The sequence below is a fragment of the Populus trichocarpa genome, chromosome 6 (genome assembly GCF_000002775.5).
Source record: "Populus trichocarpa isolate Nisqually-1 chromosome 6, P.trichocarpa_v4.1, whole genome shotgun sequence".
In the NCBI taxonomy this organism is placed as follows: Eukaryota; Viridiplantae; Streptophyta; class Magnoliopsida; order Malpighiales; family Salicaceae; genus Populus; species Populus trichocarpa.
Genome location: NC_037290.2, coordinates 20,179,832 through 20,197,626, shown reverse-complemented (window position 1 = coordinate 20,197,626; position 17,795 = coordinate 20,179,832). Strand labels below are relative to the sequence as shown.

At 34.1% G+C, this 17,795-nt stretch overlaps 1 protein-coding gene across 1 annotated transcript; it reads right to left on the bottom strand.

Moving 5' to 3' along the window:
• Positions 1-229: 229 nt before the first annotated feature.
• On the bottom strand, positions 230-8,817 carry LOC7455633 (uncharacterized). Its single transcript, XM_024603831.2, has 8 exons — positions 8,018-8,817; positions 7,100-7,468; positions 6,761-7,020; positions 4,706-4,847; positions 4,203-4,574; positions 3,967-4,098; positions 2,791-2,919; positions 230-2,683 (listed from the first exon to the last, which is right to left on the bottom strand). Exons 1-8 carry the CDS (start codon positions 8,144-8,146, stop codon positions 365-367), a joined length of 3,852 nt encoding a protein of 1,283 aa, XP_024459599.2. The 5' UTR covers positions 8,147-8,817; the 3' UTR covers positions 230-364.
• Positions 8,818-17,795: the final 8,978 nt, after the last annotated feature.

Genomic DNA, 17,795 nt, shown 5'->3' with positions numbered 1-17,795 from the left:
AGCCAAATCTCAACAGTAAAACAAGAGTCGAAAAAAAATCAAATGATTTCAGTTCTGACATGCTTAAGAGGAAGGAGGGGGAATGCTTCGGTTCTTTTTTTTTTAAAAAAAAAAAAAGCTGACCTCGTGCAGAAACCTCAAACATTATATACCACTCTCCCAACTTTTTCTCTCTACATAAAAAAAATAAAAAGGAGATAAAAAAGAGCCAAAATGGATATCAATCAACTGAGAGAACTATTGCTAAAATTGGAATTTCTCGGAGGAAGATTATTGTCTACTGGCTTACACGGTGATCAAACTTCCAATACGAAATAAGAAGATAGGGTACCAAACAACCACCTCACAACTTCTTAAGAATATATTAGAAGAATGAAAACCTTATGCCATTACTTGCTGCAAACAAGTTGTATTCTTCCATAGCAGTCTCCTTATTGCACGCTGGATCATTTTCATCTGCCGAGACTTTTGAAGATAAATCTCCAGCAATTCCATCTTTTGAAGGTACAGGATCTGACTTACATCCTGTTGAGAGAGCGACAGGTCCACCAAAATGGAACAAGGAAAATCCAGTATTACTGTTGTGCAATTTGGCAGAATTATCAACTCCAGTATTACTGTTGTGCAATTTGGCAGAATTATCAACTTTCCCACCTTCTCCACTTGGTGGTGCTTCGTTTGAATGTGATCTGGCTGGAACCATCCTCTCCTTATTAGCTTCAGTAAAATTTTCCTGCATCATACGTGTCTCTGTTCGAACCTCTGAGTTCAAGTATTCTCCCTGCTGATACACCGGAACTGGACCAGAATTAAACACAGGAGTTGCCAAATGCGGCACTGAACCATATTGCATACAAATGCGGGAGTTTCCATTTAAATCATAGCCAAGAGGACCAGCATATAGATAATGGTTAGGATGGGGGAAGGGCATTAATCCATTGGCTGGAGCTGCCGGCCAAGAGACTGGAGTTTGATGGTAGTAGCCCATTGTTGAAGGAGCTTGAAACATTGGAAACTGTAAGTTATGGTTATGCAAAGGTGGAAACACAACTTGATGTTGCAAACCCATACTGACAGCAGGTATTCCATTTTCAGGATCTTGGACAGTTGTTGTCGGCGGATTTACCAAAATGTTCATTCTTTGACCATCTGGTTGAAGCACAAAAGGTTCCCTGCTTCCAAACACCTCAGCTCCATTTGTACTCGGTCTCTTGTCCAGCCCCACTTCATTACAATTGGAGAAAGCATTTCCACTGCATGTTGAAGTTTCTCTTCCTTCTGATTGTTGACAGGCATCTTCTGAATCTGAAGTGGAAGACGATTCGAGATGTCCATTGTTTGAAGAAACTGTATTGCTATCTCCCTCACTAAGGCAAGATGAACAGTTATCAGAACTCAAAGTGCTTCCAATGCTAGGATCAGAAGTCTCAGACGATGCGAAATTTTTTTCAGGACATGAAATGATTTCCTCATAACCAGTTTCTGTTGAGCAGCAACCATTCACTTCCTCATGGTATCCACCCTGGCAGTCTTCAACAGTTTCAAGGCTACAGTCCCTTGATTCGTTCATGTTATTCTCATCATGATCAATTTCAATGGAATTTCCAGTAACTTCACTGGAACATGTCTCACCAGATGACTTTAAGAGTTTACTATCCAGATCCACAGCTTCAACCTTGGTAGAAGAGCTCATGATGACATCAGAGTCTGAGCTGCTCCAAGAATACTTCTTTCGTGATTCTACGGGCTCCCAAACTTTCTTAGGATTGTTTCCCATGTTGGATTTGCTTTTGATTCTTCCACAAACTTCACGGATGTGATCTACTGGACTATATTTGTTACCACGATAGAACTGCTTCGACATATCCATCACTGTTTCTGACTTGCCAACAGATTTGCTCTCTCGGTCCACTCTTAATGATGAAACATGTGGTTCAACCTTTACCCTGCATTCAATGTTCTGGTGGCAGCTGCAAGAATGGAAGTCATATCTATCATTCATCCTGTTGTGGGGACAATGAAAGTTTTCACTAAACTTGAGGCCACAATTTCGACCATTGGACTTTGGACCATTGATCCTTGACTGCCTATACAATCCATTAACAGGCCTAGAAGGAGTGTCACAATCATCACTGTGATGTCTTAACTCTGATCTATTAACCACCGCCCCACTTTCTGAAATAACTGCAAATCGGCGTCTATCAGGCCACTTCAAAAAAGAATCAAGTTGAACTTCTTTCCGCAATTTCAATCTTCGGCGAGAATATTTTGCTTGTTCAGTTGAAAAAGAGCCAGTCCCTTCTTTCAAATTTGCAACCTTCCCATCAGGACTATCATATGAATCTTTTTCCATTATACAGGTCTCAAATCCATATGAAAACTGTTCATCTTGAATGTCAGAAGATCCAGGCCTGGACAGAGAAATATTGCCTGTTTCACTTAGTGAATCCCTACAGCAGATGGTGTTCAGTTCTTCATCAACACTTGGTGATGATCCATCCTTTAAGAGATCAGGAAGCATGGTAATATCATTTGATTCAGGACATTTCTTCTCTTTATCCCTTTCTTTCCCTTTTAACCTCTCCTTCTTTCGAAGCTTTTTCTCTCTTTCTTTTGTTCTTCTTCTCTCCTTGCGCTCTTCTTCTTCACGCTTTTCCTTTTCCTCTTCTTCAAGAAGCTTCATCTGCAGTGAAAAATTGTATTATCAGAGATGCATCTCATGAAAAAAGATGAGCTGTCCTAATTTTGATACTCGAATGAAATCTTAATCAAAATCATAAGTATTAAGACCTGCTTTTCCAATGTAATGATTTCTTTGCATGCAACATGGACCCGATCTTCCAGTAGTTTTAGTGCAAGACAAACAAAGATGCTGTGTGCATTTTGGCGAGCAGTTCCTTCTCTGAAAGCCTTTTCAACCTGAAACAACAAATTGAGTCTTAGAATATTTGAAACTGAAATACAGACATTCAATTACTTCATGTGCTCATAGAAACAGAATCTACATGTTGCTAGTTCATCCTCCCATGTTCTGACAGGAACATGGGAATGTGCATTCAGATATTGGTTTTCTCCAACAGCCAGTGAATTTCATTTTTTTAGGTGGCCAGAAGGCACAATCATGGTTTATGACCAGTTGACAAAGGTAATCCTGAAAAATCTCTTTTTAAATACCAGCTAATAAATAACTGAATTTTGAGAAAGAAAATATAAGGCACTCTTGGGCAGCACCAAATGGTCCTGTAACATGTAACAATAAAGGTTAACTTAGAAAAAAAATGCTATGTTTAAACAGAATTCATTGATATCACCATGCACTATTTGGATTCCTTGATTTGCTCCATTAGATGTCCCAACAGGGCTTCCTAGAGGTGGTTAACCACAATTTTAGTGAAGTTATAAGGAGACATTTAACCACGCTAGAGACCTCAGAAATTTCCATAGGCCTTCTCTGTCACTATAAAGAGAGATGTGGTGCCCCTAGTAGGATCATCTGTTCTACAAATCTGCTGAGAAATTTAAACTTTTTAAATGTTTTTGTTTATCAACTTGAAAAATTATCTCAACCTACCCCTTGGTTCTACTGTATTTACAGCCCTCGTATTCATTTAGAATTTACTCTAGTTTCATCATTTATAACATAACGAGCAATTCTACAAGGTCCAGGTTCAATCCCAATTCATTGCTATTTTGGTTATTGCAGATTGAATTAAAATCTAGTGAGCCAGTGAGAAAACCCTGTCCCGCCACCTTTCTTATATATATAGAAATATTCCTTCCCAACACATTCTTAACACACCCCATCCCCATGTACAACCTACCGCACATTCACCCCCATGCAATGATGATTACATGCACATTGAGACATATAGGTATCACATGGAAAATGACAGTTCCAAACAAATTATGGTTTTCTAAATTAATATGAAAAAGGACAGCAAGCATGTTTCAAGTCTGTAAACATGCCTTTTCCTTAAAAATAACTGTTGCAGCATCTAGAAGAAACTCTCGAGCAAGTTCAGGACTCTTCGCATGCTTTTGGGGCCGGGAGCATTCTCCATCAAATTCGTTTCCGTCCTTATCCATGGAATCATCATCCTATAAGTGTACAAGAAAAATAAAAGGAATTTAATTATAAACCCTAAGGATATTTTAAGAAATTTATTGCAAATATAAAGATCCTAAGGGAAAAAGTGGGCCACCTCTTCTTCCTCGGTCTCTTCAGCATGCTCAAAAAAACTTCTGATACTTTCCCCTCTAGTAATTGTAACAAAACCATCACCTACTACAAGCCTGCAGTGCACACATTGTTGACCCTTTAGTGCATGAGCTTTTACAGAAAGCTCAGTGCAGCGGCCATCAGCTTTCCAAGCCCTAAGGGTAATAAAACATGCAGTCAAACCACCAAGATCTAGACCAGTGACTTGAGCACTTCCATTCATGCCAACATTTTCAAATTCTAGAATGTCAGATTTTCCTTCTCCTGTGCCAACTGCCCATTCAAAGTGATGGTATGATCCAACAGTGTCCGAAAAAGTCTGGTTCCAATCAGCTTGGACAGAATCATCAGACACCTGAGAAAATAGCTAAGATAATTGGTCATACTAGTCACATCCATGGTGAGTTTTCACAATTTGTTCTGCAAATTTGTTTCTTTTGAATCTTATATCTTTAGAACCACAAAATCGCACAGAAGAAAACATACCTCATAGTGAAAGGCAGTATCTGCAACACAAAACCAACTAGTGCAGCGAGGTTCTCGTCGCATGCGTTTCAGCTCCTTTAGCTCCTTAAATTCACGAATAACATTCCTTCTACAATCTCTACAAAATCTCTTGCTGTCAAACCTGTGGGATGGAGACATTTATTTAGAGAAACAGAACAAATCAACACAAGTACCTAACACGAAAACATGCAGAATGGAAGTACAAGCTCATGGGTAAGGAGAAAGAGGCTATAGCTAGATATACAAGAAATAGTCACAACTAAAAATAAGCAAATATTAAGAAGGAAAACGATAAGATAGATCCATGCCAGTTGAAGAGAAAACTAAAATTTTATGGTCTAGTTAATTCAAACAATTACAATGATAACATAATCAACATTTCAGCATATAAGTGCACAAACCATCAAGTAAACCAAAAGGTTGTAGAGAAATAAAAGAAGAAAAAATCAACGAAGGACACTAAAAAAATCAAAAACAAAATTTTTGCTTCAAGCTTATAATTTTTGTTGAACAATTTCAATGGATTCTTCAAGAGATATCTTAAACAAGTGATGCCAATTGAATGACAAAGTTTCTCAATTATAATAGATGATACTCAATTTTTAATAGGTAAATGCAAGTAAAGTCTGAGTTTTGTTTAATTTTCAAACTGAGCCATCCATTTGAGTCATTGACGTGTTCAATTCCTCACAAACCATGGGCATTGGTGAAGTTTGATGGATTAGAACCAAAGACCTCTGACTCTTAGGACATCAACATAGGCTACTATTGAACTCACGTGGATACATTACAGTTGCTTTGTCTAAGGAAAAACATATGAGAAAGAGTCTACAAGCATGATGAGGCCAACATGTGCCATGTCATATTCAACTGAAAGTATGCAAACATACCGTTCTTTGGAAGTTAGAAAGGGACTTCCTCATCAATGAAGTCCAGGTGATAAAACAATCCAATTAACCACAACAATGAGTATTAAGTTTAGTTTTTAGCCTATCTCAGATAAAAGAAGGGCAGACTACTCTTTAGTCCATCCCCACACCCGCTATGCCATTTTCTTTGATAAATATGTAGAGTTAATTGTCCCCTTTAGTACCCTTAGGGCGCTGTATATTTCCTAATCATCCAGCCTTGTAGAATTATACTTCTTTAATGCTTTAATGCTGAGATAAGAGCAGCCAAAGTCTAATGTGATGAATACATCACTAAAACTCTTATTATTTGATGCCATATTCAACAGCTAGCAAGTTCCACTTACAGTAAATCCACAGTTTTGAACTAGTAATCAAAATATCTACAAGCCACTACACTTTGAATCTGCAAGGCTCTCATAGATATTCGAATAATAAACTCAGCCCTTAGCTACAAAGCCCCCAAAGCAACAAAGTCTACAGAAACTATCGAAAAGAGAGCATAATCAGTTGAGATGAATTAAGAAAATGGACTGCTTTTCAACAGACATTTTGAGTTCCCTATGAAGAAGCTTTGAATAATTTATTAGTCCAGTAAAACTCATCACTTCCTTAGATTTAACCACGTCTTTTACATCAAACAGAACGTACAATATCTTGAAGAGAAAAACTATCAGTCATGACAGATGACTCCCCTCCATTTGGTTCGATCCAAAGCAGGTAAATGATCACTTCCTAACTGCATTGCCATCTAACTGCATTGCCATCCACATATTTTTGTTTGTGATTCCTTTAGAAAGCCTGTTAAGGTGGGAAGATATAAGCTCTGATTTTACAATACTTATAAACTAGAAGACATCAGTGATTCTTACAAAGCACACCACACTCTTGGGAGTTTCTAGATTGTTCAGAAGCTGGACTAGTCGGGTTTTTTTTTTTCATGATTTCAAATGACTTTTGTTCTGTCTTTGGCAGTTTCACCAATATGGTCACCTCTGGTCTCAATGTTATCTAAAGCTCCAACCCCCAAAAAAGCAGAGTGGCTATCTACCTTTCAGTTCTCATAGTTTTCCACTGATTTCAAAATCAATGTTGTATATAAAGAATAAGCTATTGGCAAACACACCTGCACATGAGCCTCTCTATGAAATCCTCTTCCTTCATCCTTAAAAGAGACTGCCGGGTTTCTTCTCCAAGTGCTGACCAGAAATCCATTAATGTGTCACAAGAAAGCCTGGCAGTATGCAGTGCACACGTCTCTCTTGTTCCATGTCCTCTACCATAACTTGCCATTCCTTGGCTGATCCAACCCCGACCTCCCCCACCACAGGCATCAGGATAGAGCAATTCCCTTTCCCGCTCCCTTGCACGTGCACTGTCAAATACCTGATTTAAAAGCAAGAGTTCAGCTACTAAACTAGAAAGGGACAATGGAATTGCACAATAAAAAAATTTTAGCACTCACATTTTGGAGTCCCTTCAGAGACTTTGAGAACAAGTAGCACTTCAAAAGCGTTAACGATCCATCACGTGTGGTCGTTAGACCACCCCAAGGATAGACAGATGGATCTTGAATTTCATCTTGGCACCCATTTGTTACATGTGATCCACAATCATTTAGATTTTTTGAGGCTTCCAGTATATCGCAACGAAGGTGCCCAGCACCTCCTTCCTGCTGCAAAGACTTACCATACATGACAATCTGCATAAAACCTTCAAGCAATAGCCCATTGCATCTAGAACAGTACATGTTCTTACGAGCTTGCTCAAACAGGGCTTGCTTGTCTATCCTCAGTAGCTTCTGTCGAGCTTGTGGTGGCAGCTCACTCCAGAACTGTCACAAGTACATAAAAATTCTTCAATGACTAATCACAACTTGCAACAATAGTTGGCTAAAAACTGAAAGACAATAAATAAACAAAACCTTGTATGCTCCAAACACAAACTTAAAATTATATATTAAAAAAAAATTGCTGATTACATGTAACAAAATGCCAATCTTTATTTTAGAAACACCATTTCCATTGCCTAGACTCTAATCAATTCTCACTAGTATAAACAATTGTAACTGACATAAAACTTCGATCTCTCTTTTGAAAATAAAAACACAGAACTCCAGAAGTGAATTATATACAAGGAGCTAAAAACGGATCTAGTCAATAAAAAACTGAAAACCCAGATAATAAAAAAGAGAAAAACAAAAATCCCACATCAAAAACTAATAAAACAAGCTCACTGAATAATTTGTACATCAAGATCCAATCAAGAACACAATTAAAAATCAAAATTAAGTAAAACAGTGATCTAATTCAATCCCAGATACAAAAACAGACACACTAATCCATCAATCAAAATTAAGAGGGGAAATAAAACAGCCCAGTACCTTCTGGAGCTGATTGAAGCTAACATCATCACGGTGTTTAGACCAGAACGAATTAGCAGAAATTGAGTAAGAGCCTCCGGGTGATGTTGCATTACTAAATTGATCATTTCTCTGTGTTAATCCTGGCATCCTGAATTATTATTATTATTATTATTATTATTATGTAACTTATTTTATTGAATTCAATTATAAAATCCTTATAATTGTTTTTATACTCTCATAGATTTATCATCATCAATCCTTCCATCTCTGCCCCTCGTATTTTTTTCTACGAGAATACAAATAAAAAACGGATCCAAAACCCAAGTCGATTCAATAATTCAATCAAGAAATTGTATCAAATCCGAAACTAATAAACAACAAAAAGAAAAAAAAACAAAACCCAAAAATAAAAATAAAAGAATTCATAGAAACTGGATTTGATTGAATTGAATTGGGAGATTTAAAGAGGAGAGGATGATGAGATTTGGCTGCTGCTGCTGTTGTTCAATATATATATATATGAGGAGAGAAATGGAAGGGAAAGAAAAGGGAGAAATGAGAGATAGGGAGAGAGAAGGGGGGGATTTTGGTATTGGACGAAAATTATTTTTCATGTTATGGCGAGCATTGCCACTGTTAAAATAAATTCAGACATAGGAACTCCAAATAATCCTCTATAAGAAAATTGTCATGACCGGATAGGCTAAGGTAAAATACCTACAGAATTTGGTATAAATAAAATAAAATAAAATAGTTTCTCTCTTTTTGTAACATAAAACCTGTTTAATAGATATGAGAGAAGACAACAGCCAGAAAAGAAAAGAAAAGTGATTTTCTTTTACCCTAGTTTTCAACCTAGACGTTTTGATTCACGAACTGAAACCGTGACGACAGGATGTTTTGGTTTTTTCATGAAAAAATTTAAATGACGACAATGTCCTCGACTGTAAGAGGTTAGGGTGCAGCGTACTTGCCGAAAACACAGCGTACGGTTCCTTCCCTTGACAGAGGGAGAGGAGGGCTTAAGCCATTGAGATGACGTGTCTGGTGAGTGCATTTCTTTTCTTTTTTATTTTTTTCGTTTCAGTCCTTTTCAGCTGCCACCCCCTCGGAGTCTTCACTGGAGAGATTGAGCTGCAGGAACAACATTAGTCATATGACGAATTATACATTGATACGTGTCAGTATTCCTCCTTTTTCCCTAAAAACTGTCACTGTTTATGAGTTTTTTCCTTTCTTTTTTCAAACTAGCCTGCCGGATAGAAAAAACGTTAGCACAATTAAAATATATAATTTCAAAAATAGCACAGTTTAATGGGTTATCATGTTTCATATATGTGACCACCTAAGACAGGTATAATATGCGTTACCATTAGATGTGCGGGTATGACCTATGTGCATCTAAAATTGTTGTAGTAATGGGAGTTTTTTTTAATAGTTTCATACTCTCCTAGAAAAACTCATCAAACTCAATAGGTCATATTTTTTATAGATTTGATAGAACTTTATAAATTTTTACCTGGAAATTTAATAAAATCTTGATTTAAAGATAACTATTAGGAAAACCAACAATCAGATTTGATAAAACATTGACTTAGGAATAACAATATATCTAAGAATCAAATGTCTTAGAAAAAAACTTGGACCTAATGATAACCTTGTATCTAAGAACCCTAAATATGCGAATGACACATAACAAAGTCAATTAATTTCAATAAATCATTGTCGATCTTTCTCCCTACAAAGAAATATTGTTTTGCCATAAATAAAAGGAAAAGTCACATTTATTTTTCAACTTGCTGCCTCAATTTACAGGTAAAAAAAACATAATATAGTCTTATCTAACTAACTCTAATGGACCCCTTTTGGGTTGTAAACTAATGGGTCTAAACTAATAATCAACTAACATATGTCAAATAATGAATCAAAATTATATGAAACATCAAAACACATCAAAATTATATGTTAGGGCTTGTTTAAGAGTGTGGTAGAGGTTGCTTTTCAAAGTATTTTTTTCTTGGAAATGCATCAAAATTATATATTTTTTATTTTAAAAAAATTTATTTTTGACATCAGCACATCAAAACGATCCAAAAACACAAAAAAAAAAAATTAAAGCAAAAACAATTCATGTTTTTTCAAAAGCACGGTTGGACCGCAATGCCAAACAGAAACCCTTAAATAATATCTAATGGGCTAGAACAAACCCAAATTAAAAATAATTATTCATAAATAAATAAATAAATAAAATAGGATAATAAAAACAAAGTCTTCATGCTAAAATTTCTCTTTGTAGCCTGAATCTTCAATTTTCGTATATTTTTGACAGATTTCAGTCCTGAATTCAAATATATTGGTTTCTCTCATCTGGATGAATTGTTATGCCTACAATATATGGATAGAAAGCTTGAGATGTGTAGTCTCTATAACAACTTGAATTGCAACACAATTGCACCTGTAGTTCCAGATATGTCTCAAACAATACATGAAAGTCTAATTTTGCAGATTCGTTAACTGATATACTTGAGTATTACGAGAATTTGTTATATAGAAATAATAAATTAATTGAGTTTTTTTAACTAGAAATTGAGTTTTTTTATTAGAAATTGAGTTTTTTTAATTTGTTATTAAATTACAAGTTAAATGATACAAACCAAGTCGGGTCCGAATTTGACCTTAAAATGTTGAGATCAAACATATCTCTCAAACGGTATATCAATTCAAGTTGAAATCTTACATGGAAATACTAGACACATGAAACTATATTCTTGTAAATTTTCAAATCAAATAAAGTTCAGAAACATATTATTTCATAAGATCGAAGTTACTAGATGAATATAAATTATCTCGTGGACGGGGTCTGCATCATTAGAACCATGAACATATCGTTGTGCATGAAAAATTGTATCATCCTCCTCTACTGCAAGGTGTAAATGGTGAGCATCCCCAACCTCTTCAAGTCCATAACAACATGATAAAAACCAAATGGAGAAAGTGGTGTCAACAACATCGCCAGTAGCATCATGAATCGCGTCAAAGGCTCTCTGACCCTCTCGTATTAAAAAAAGTTAACCTGATATATACAAAAAAAATGTATCATCATATAAATAAGATATTATAAATGTAAATACATAGTTTCATTTCAAATATTTTATTTATTAGATTTGTATAATTGTTAGAAATGAAAAATCAAAGGGAGAAATAATATTACGGATTGTTGACAATCGAAAGGATTATCGGATTGATTGGCATCCATAAGAGGATTTCGGATTGTTAACAATCAGAAGGATTGTCGGATATATTAGTATCCGTGAGGGGATTGCCGGATGTTGACAATCAGAAGAATTATCGGATTTATTGGCATCCATAAAGGGATTGCTAGAATGTTGACAATCAGAAGGATTATTGGATTTATTAGCACATATGAGGGGATGGTTGAACCGTTGATAATCAGAAAGATTGTTGGATTTATTGGTATTTATGAGAAGAATGCTAGATTATTGACAATAAGATAGATTATCAGATTTATTGGTATTCATGAAAGGATAGGTGTAATAACGATGATTTGAGTTCATGGCCTCTCTAGAAGAAGCAACAATATCACCAGTTTTGGCTATAATAGCAAAAACATGTCAATTCAGCTTGGAATTTCTTTTACTACGTGCCTTGGTTGGATCCCACCATTTTCAATACCCATAGAATTGTGATTTAGTATGTCCAGCTTCACTATAATACATACACAAGTATTCTGATCATGCAACTCATACTTTATAATTTAGATTGTGTGATCTAAATAATCGATCTCGATGAGCAATATAATTTGATGAGCCAAATATTGTCTCAAATTTTAAATTAGTTTACTCTTGTTGAGGCTTGGACCATCAAGCCACTATGGTAATGGTCAAGTTCTCTGTTCATTGTTGCTCTACAAATAGCATTACAGTGTTCATATATATACACGAGTTTCTTTAAAATCCAATATTAGGTTCTTCTTGAGATTTTGACCTCGAGCTTGTTCATATTGGTTTTGGTCAAGGATGATGACAACTTTGAAGTCAAAGTTTTCTAATTGAATATGTATATCTAGCATTGGTGATTCAAGTGTAAATAGGGATTTAGATTGATCATGGATCATACTGTAGAAAATATATTCAGTAATATGGTACGGGTGTGGCTTAAATATATTCAATTTGAATATATGGAACATATGTTAGATGTTCTATTATGAAACTAGCTTACTCTATAAAATAAAATAATTAATTGCCGCTACAATTTTGACACTCCAAAATCAGAATTTTTACATTATGATCATTCATTAGAAAGCTTCATGTAAGAACAAAAATCTGTCATGAAACTAGCGTTGTCATGCTAGTGGGCAGAGTTTTCACCTCTGTTTGTCATGCCATGCGAGCTAAATTAAATCCTCTGCCATTAAACCTTTGACATCAGATGTTTTACTGCTTGTGTCAGTTGAGGAGGTGAAGCATCCCATCCTAAATCTTACAGACAGGAAAAGCAACTCAAATCCAATCAAACTTATTTGTAATTTTATGTAATGCTGTCATGCTCTCTTCCCTCTATTGGTTAAGGTTGGAAGCGTGTTGTTGTCGTTTTTGTTGAAATATGAGGCCTTGAACAAACCGAGTGCCCCAGGAGCACGCTTGCACTCATCCACCATAATACTAAATCTAAAGTAATATTTGAAATAAGATTGAAATTGTGTTTTTTTTAAATTTAATTTTTTTATTTAAAATTAATTTTTTATATTTTTAAATCATTTTAGTGTGTTAATGTAAAAAATAATTTTTAAAAAAATAAAATAAATATTACTTTGATATATTTTTAATAAAAAAACACTTTGAAACATAATCACAACTACATTTCCGAATACCTCTAAAATAATATTTGATCAGTCACAACCAACCTCACCATTCATTGTAATTCAAAGTGTGTGTGTGTATATATATATATATTATTCTAATGAGCAAAAATATTTAGTTTATTATAATAAGAACATACAAAGCATAAAAAAATTATTCAAAGAAAGTCAGAGTGCATACATGTCTAAATCTATAAACATGAAAAAATAAAACTTAATACAAACATGCTTTCAACATAAAAAAACAATATTGGCATACATATTAAACATATATTCAAGCTTGTAATTGGTATAAAATCAAAGTCTTAACATACATACTAATAACAAAAATAACTAAGCTTAAATTAAAACAAATAAAGACACTTATTTGTTGAAGTACTTTAAATTAATAAAACTTTTGTTTCTGTCAAGGATGAATCATTTGTCCTTTAAAGCTTTATTGCTCATCATTTGTGCAATTATGATGTTAGCAATATATTTCTCAAGATCTCAACAACATCACTTTCGTTTAGATATACTTCTAAAAAATCTTTGAACAAAAACTTATGTAACTCAAATATCTCCCAATAGAGTAAACCTAAACTCTAAATTCAAGAGAAAAATCAAAGCATAAAAAGAGAAGAAAACACTACAATATAAGGTGGAGAAGATTATATAAAAATCTAAAAAACATTAACTTAAACTCTTCCTTCAAACCCCCCCCCCTCCCATCAATTTTGATTGGCCACCATGAAACAAAAATTAAATTTGAATGTAGTGACTATAAATCTGAATTTTTTAAGATGAAAAAATTATTTAAATTAAACACCATGAAATGTTTCTGGAAGAGATTATTAAAATTCTTCTTGAACCAGACCCAAGTCCAAATCTCAGTTGATAAAAAAAAATATTTTATGGTCCAAAATATTATTTTACCCAAACCTAGGCCAAAGCATAGCTAGGCCGAGCTGGCATGTGAGTTTAAATCCAAAACATACTTTACTGAAGATATTTTCTCTCTAAAAATTTAGGTGCTCTTTAAGCCTAATTTTAACTTTTCAACTATCTATTTTTATTTATTTTTAATGTGTAATAGATTTTTAAAGGGTTTTGGCTTTCACCAAAACATGATAGCCAAAAGGTTTTTTATATCAATTTTTCAATCTCATAATTTATTTAAATCATATTAATATTTTATATTAAAGAGCATAGAATAAGAATTAAATTCTAATAAAGTTTTAACCTAAAAATTAGTGTATCTTACTTTTAATTTGAATTCACATATATCAATTACCCATTTTATTTGAACATTTTTACAAAACCGATCACCCCTGCATTCCTATTTTTCCAAATAATCCAGGAAGTGCAAATAAAAACCCAACACTCAACATCACCACGCAAGCAATTAGCAGAAAGCCAACTGCATAAATCCTCTTCAAAGAACTTGTTACGCTGCACAGTAGGACGAAGTTTGTGCCAAATAGGGAGAACTTTCTCACAGCCCCGCAACACACGAAGGAAAGTCTCAGGTTTACCACCACGTCTAGCACATAAAGGAGAAGGAACCATGGCACCCTCATATCTTTCATCCGCAAGCAGCCTATTCCAACCGAGAACTTAATGCTTCTGAGCAGCCTTAATCTTCCAAATCCAGCACCAACTATCCATCTTTACAATTGGACCCTCTTCCATGAGATAAGAAAATCCACTTTTAGCATAGCATTTCCCATTGGAATTTCAATCCCATGCGCGAATATCACTGTCATTCGAGTTGCCATTTGAGTGCATACCTTGAATCCTGCTAATAACAGAGGTGAGAAGCAAACGACTTAGCAAATCCAAATTCCAGCCTGCTGAATCAGAAACAGAATCACTAACTTTCTAAAGTCTTTCCCGCTCAGGAATCGAGCCTACTCTACGACAAAGTGACCCTCCTAAACACCAGTCATTAGATTTATTTTACATTATTCCATTGATCAGTTGGTATACTTTCCTTCTTTCATTCATACCGGATTTAACAGTTTTATCGATGGAAAGTTCTGGTGATGTTTACATTAACAATCCATCTGTGATTATTTTATCAATGGAATTATAGACGAAAAATATCTGTCGAAAAAACATTCACCGGTAATTTCTAGTATGTTGATGAGCCCCTCGATAATATGTTCAAAAAAACTAAGAACAGATGAAAACTATATATGAAAACTATATATGAATCTGTCAATAATTTCTGATTCCTCACAGAAAAAAAAAAAAAAAAGCATTGATGGAGAACTTTGTATGAAAACTATCCTCAAAAAACCAAGAACAGATGAATATCAGAGAAAAGTAGAAGCTTTTGTTGAATTATGTTCCGAATCCTTATTTCAATGTTTAACTGTTTAGAGTAAGATCTTTTTTATTATTTAACTTTGTTTGTTGTTTGATGCACAAGAGATAGAGTTTTGTGTCACCTCTATACCCAAAAAAAAAAAAAAAAACATTGCAAAAGTCACAGGAGACTCTTGGTTTGAAGAATTTTGCCTTTGCTCTAAAAGTACTAGAAAAAGCCTCTTGTTAAGAGCTTGGGAGTCTCTTTTGAGAGAGAACTTTTTTCCATGGTTTAGTAATAAGAATATTCTTAAGCTAGTTTTCACGTATCAAAACTACTGATTTTTACTTGAAAAAAAAACATGTAGCTATTATAAAGGTGTTCACAGTTCGGTTTAGACTTAAAAAACCAACCGAACTGAGTTATATTAGTTTTGTGAAATATTAACCGAACCGAACCGAAATCTGGTTCAAACCGAACTGGTTCGGTTCGGTTAAATTCGGTTTTTTTGGCAAAAAACCGAGAAACCTAATCCCATCACTAGGAAACCTAAAAATTCAACAAATCATGAAGTTAACAAAATCAACAGCAAACTTGAACTTATTATGAAGATAACATTCCTGCCCAACAACAGCAACCATGCTTTCACATTGAAGCCAACCTTGTAACCTATGATACATTTATATCAAAATTATTTCGTAACCTAGGAGAACATACACTGATTAAGAAAAAATTTCAAATCAAATAGTCTCACAAGAGTTCGAAACATTATTCAGGAGCAAATAAGCAAAATCTAAAAAATAGAACTGAACTCTATCATGCGTGATGTAGATCTGAATTTGTAGATATGCAAGAATGGAGGAGGATCGCGACAGCTTGCACATAAGTAAAGAGAGAAGAGAAGCTTTGCCTGCTATAGATCTGGATTTATAGATCTACAAGAATGGAGGAGGATCGCGACAACTTGCATAGAAGTAAAGAGAAACCAGGGAGATGGAGATGTGGGTTTGTGTTTAGCTAGAAGTAAAGAGAGAAGAGAATGCAAAAGCACAGACGCAGAATGCAGAGCAGTTGAAAACTTGAAAGGGAAAAGAAGAATGAGTTTTGAGGTGGAGAGGTGGTTTGCAATTTGCACATACGACGGCTTTTTGTAAGGGCAGGGGAGAGGGTGGGTTATGTTAAGGTTAGGCTAATTAACTATTTATACCCCTACACAGATGGCGGCCTTTTAGGCTTTTTTGGTTGGTCAGGTTCGGTTTGCTAGTTTTAGTTTTAAAACCGAAACCGAACCGGACCTGTTAAAATTTATGGTTTTAAAAATCGGTTTAATCGGTTTTTCATCTCGGTTCAGTTTTTTCGGTTAATTTTTCTTCGGTTTTTTCGGTTTTCTTGATGAATCGATTTTTTTGAACACCCCTAGTTGCTAATAAAATATTATTTTATTGTTTTTTAAAATATTAGAGTTTTTTGTGAAGGAATTATTTTGTTTTAATATTATGTATTTTTTTATATAAAATTTTTAAAAAATAATTTGCTCGTTAATATTTAACAAGAATAAATTATTTATTTTATTAATTTTTTCTTATAAATATTTTATATAATCTTATCAAATTCATTGTTCTCATGTTTTTCATATATATGTATAAAAATGATCTATCCATAATTTTTAAAATTTCTTAATTTTCTTAATTGAAACTTACTTTTGCAATTGTAAGAAAACTTTTTACTTAAAAAAACAATGCTAAAATATTTCATCAAAATAACAAAAAGAAATGTTTATAAAAAAATTAATTGATTAAATTTATTTTTTTCATTTTTATTAGAAATCACTATAGTTTTTCCAAATAATTTTTTCATTACTTTAGCTCACACTAAATTTTTACATTTCAAAAATATTTTAAATATTTTTTTTTATGTTTTCAAATCGTTATATTTTTTTTTATGTTTTCAAATCGTTATGATATATTATTATAAAAAATAAATTTTAAAAAATATTATTTGAATATATTTCTAAAAAACAATATTTTAAAAAATAATTACAACTACAGTAACATCGTTTACAACATAACAACTTCATTGCCAGTGCTTCAGTACAGTATTATAATGCTTGTCTCAATCCCAGCATGCAAACAAGCTACATGCCATTTTGACTCTTTAACAGTTGAAGCTTACCATTAAAAAGCAAATGAGAACTGAACGGATGACAGCACCAATGTTTTTTAAAAATCCAAAGCCTAATAAGCTTCCAAGTTTATTGCAGCACAATACTAAAGATTACTTCACAGAGGACTCGTGCACCAAAAATAGGAGGACAAGGCATTCTTCCATGGCAGAAATGAACCTTCATATAAAATAACTTAGACTGAGAAGCACCTTTGTCAGCAAAGTCTGCATCTTTAGGAATGTAAATACCAACCCAGATAAAAGCTACCACAACCAACAATTCCGAAAGAAAGACATTAACCCTTTCTCTCTCACAAGAAACTCGAGACTTCTCAAATTCACAGCTAGTTGATGTGGCTTCCATTAATAAATCCAGGCAAAAGATCATCTCCAATTAGAGCAAAACTAGAAAAAGCATTCTCAAATTGACCGGTAGCCGGCCAAACTATATCACGTTGCCATTA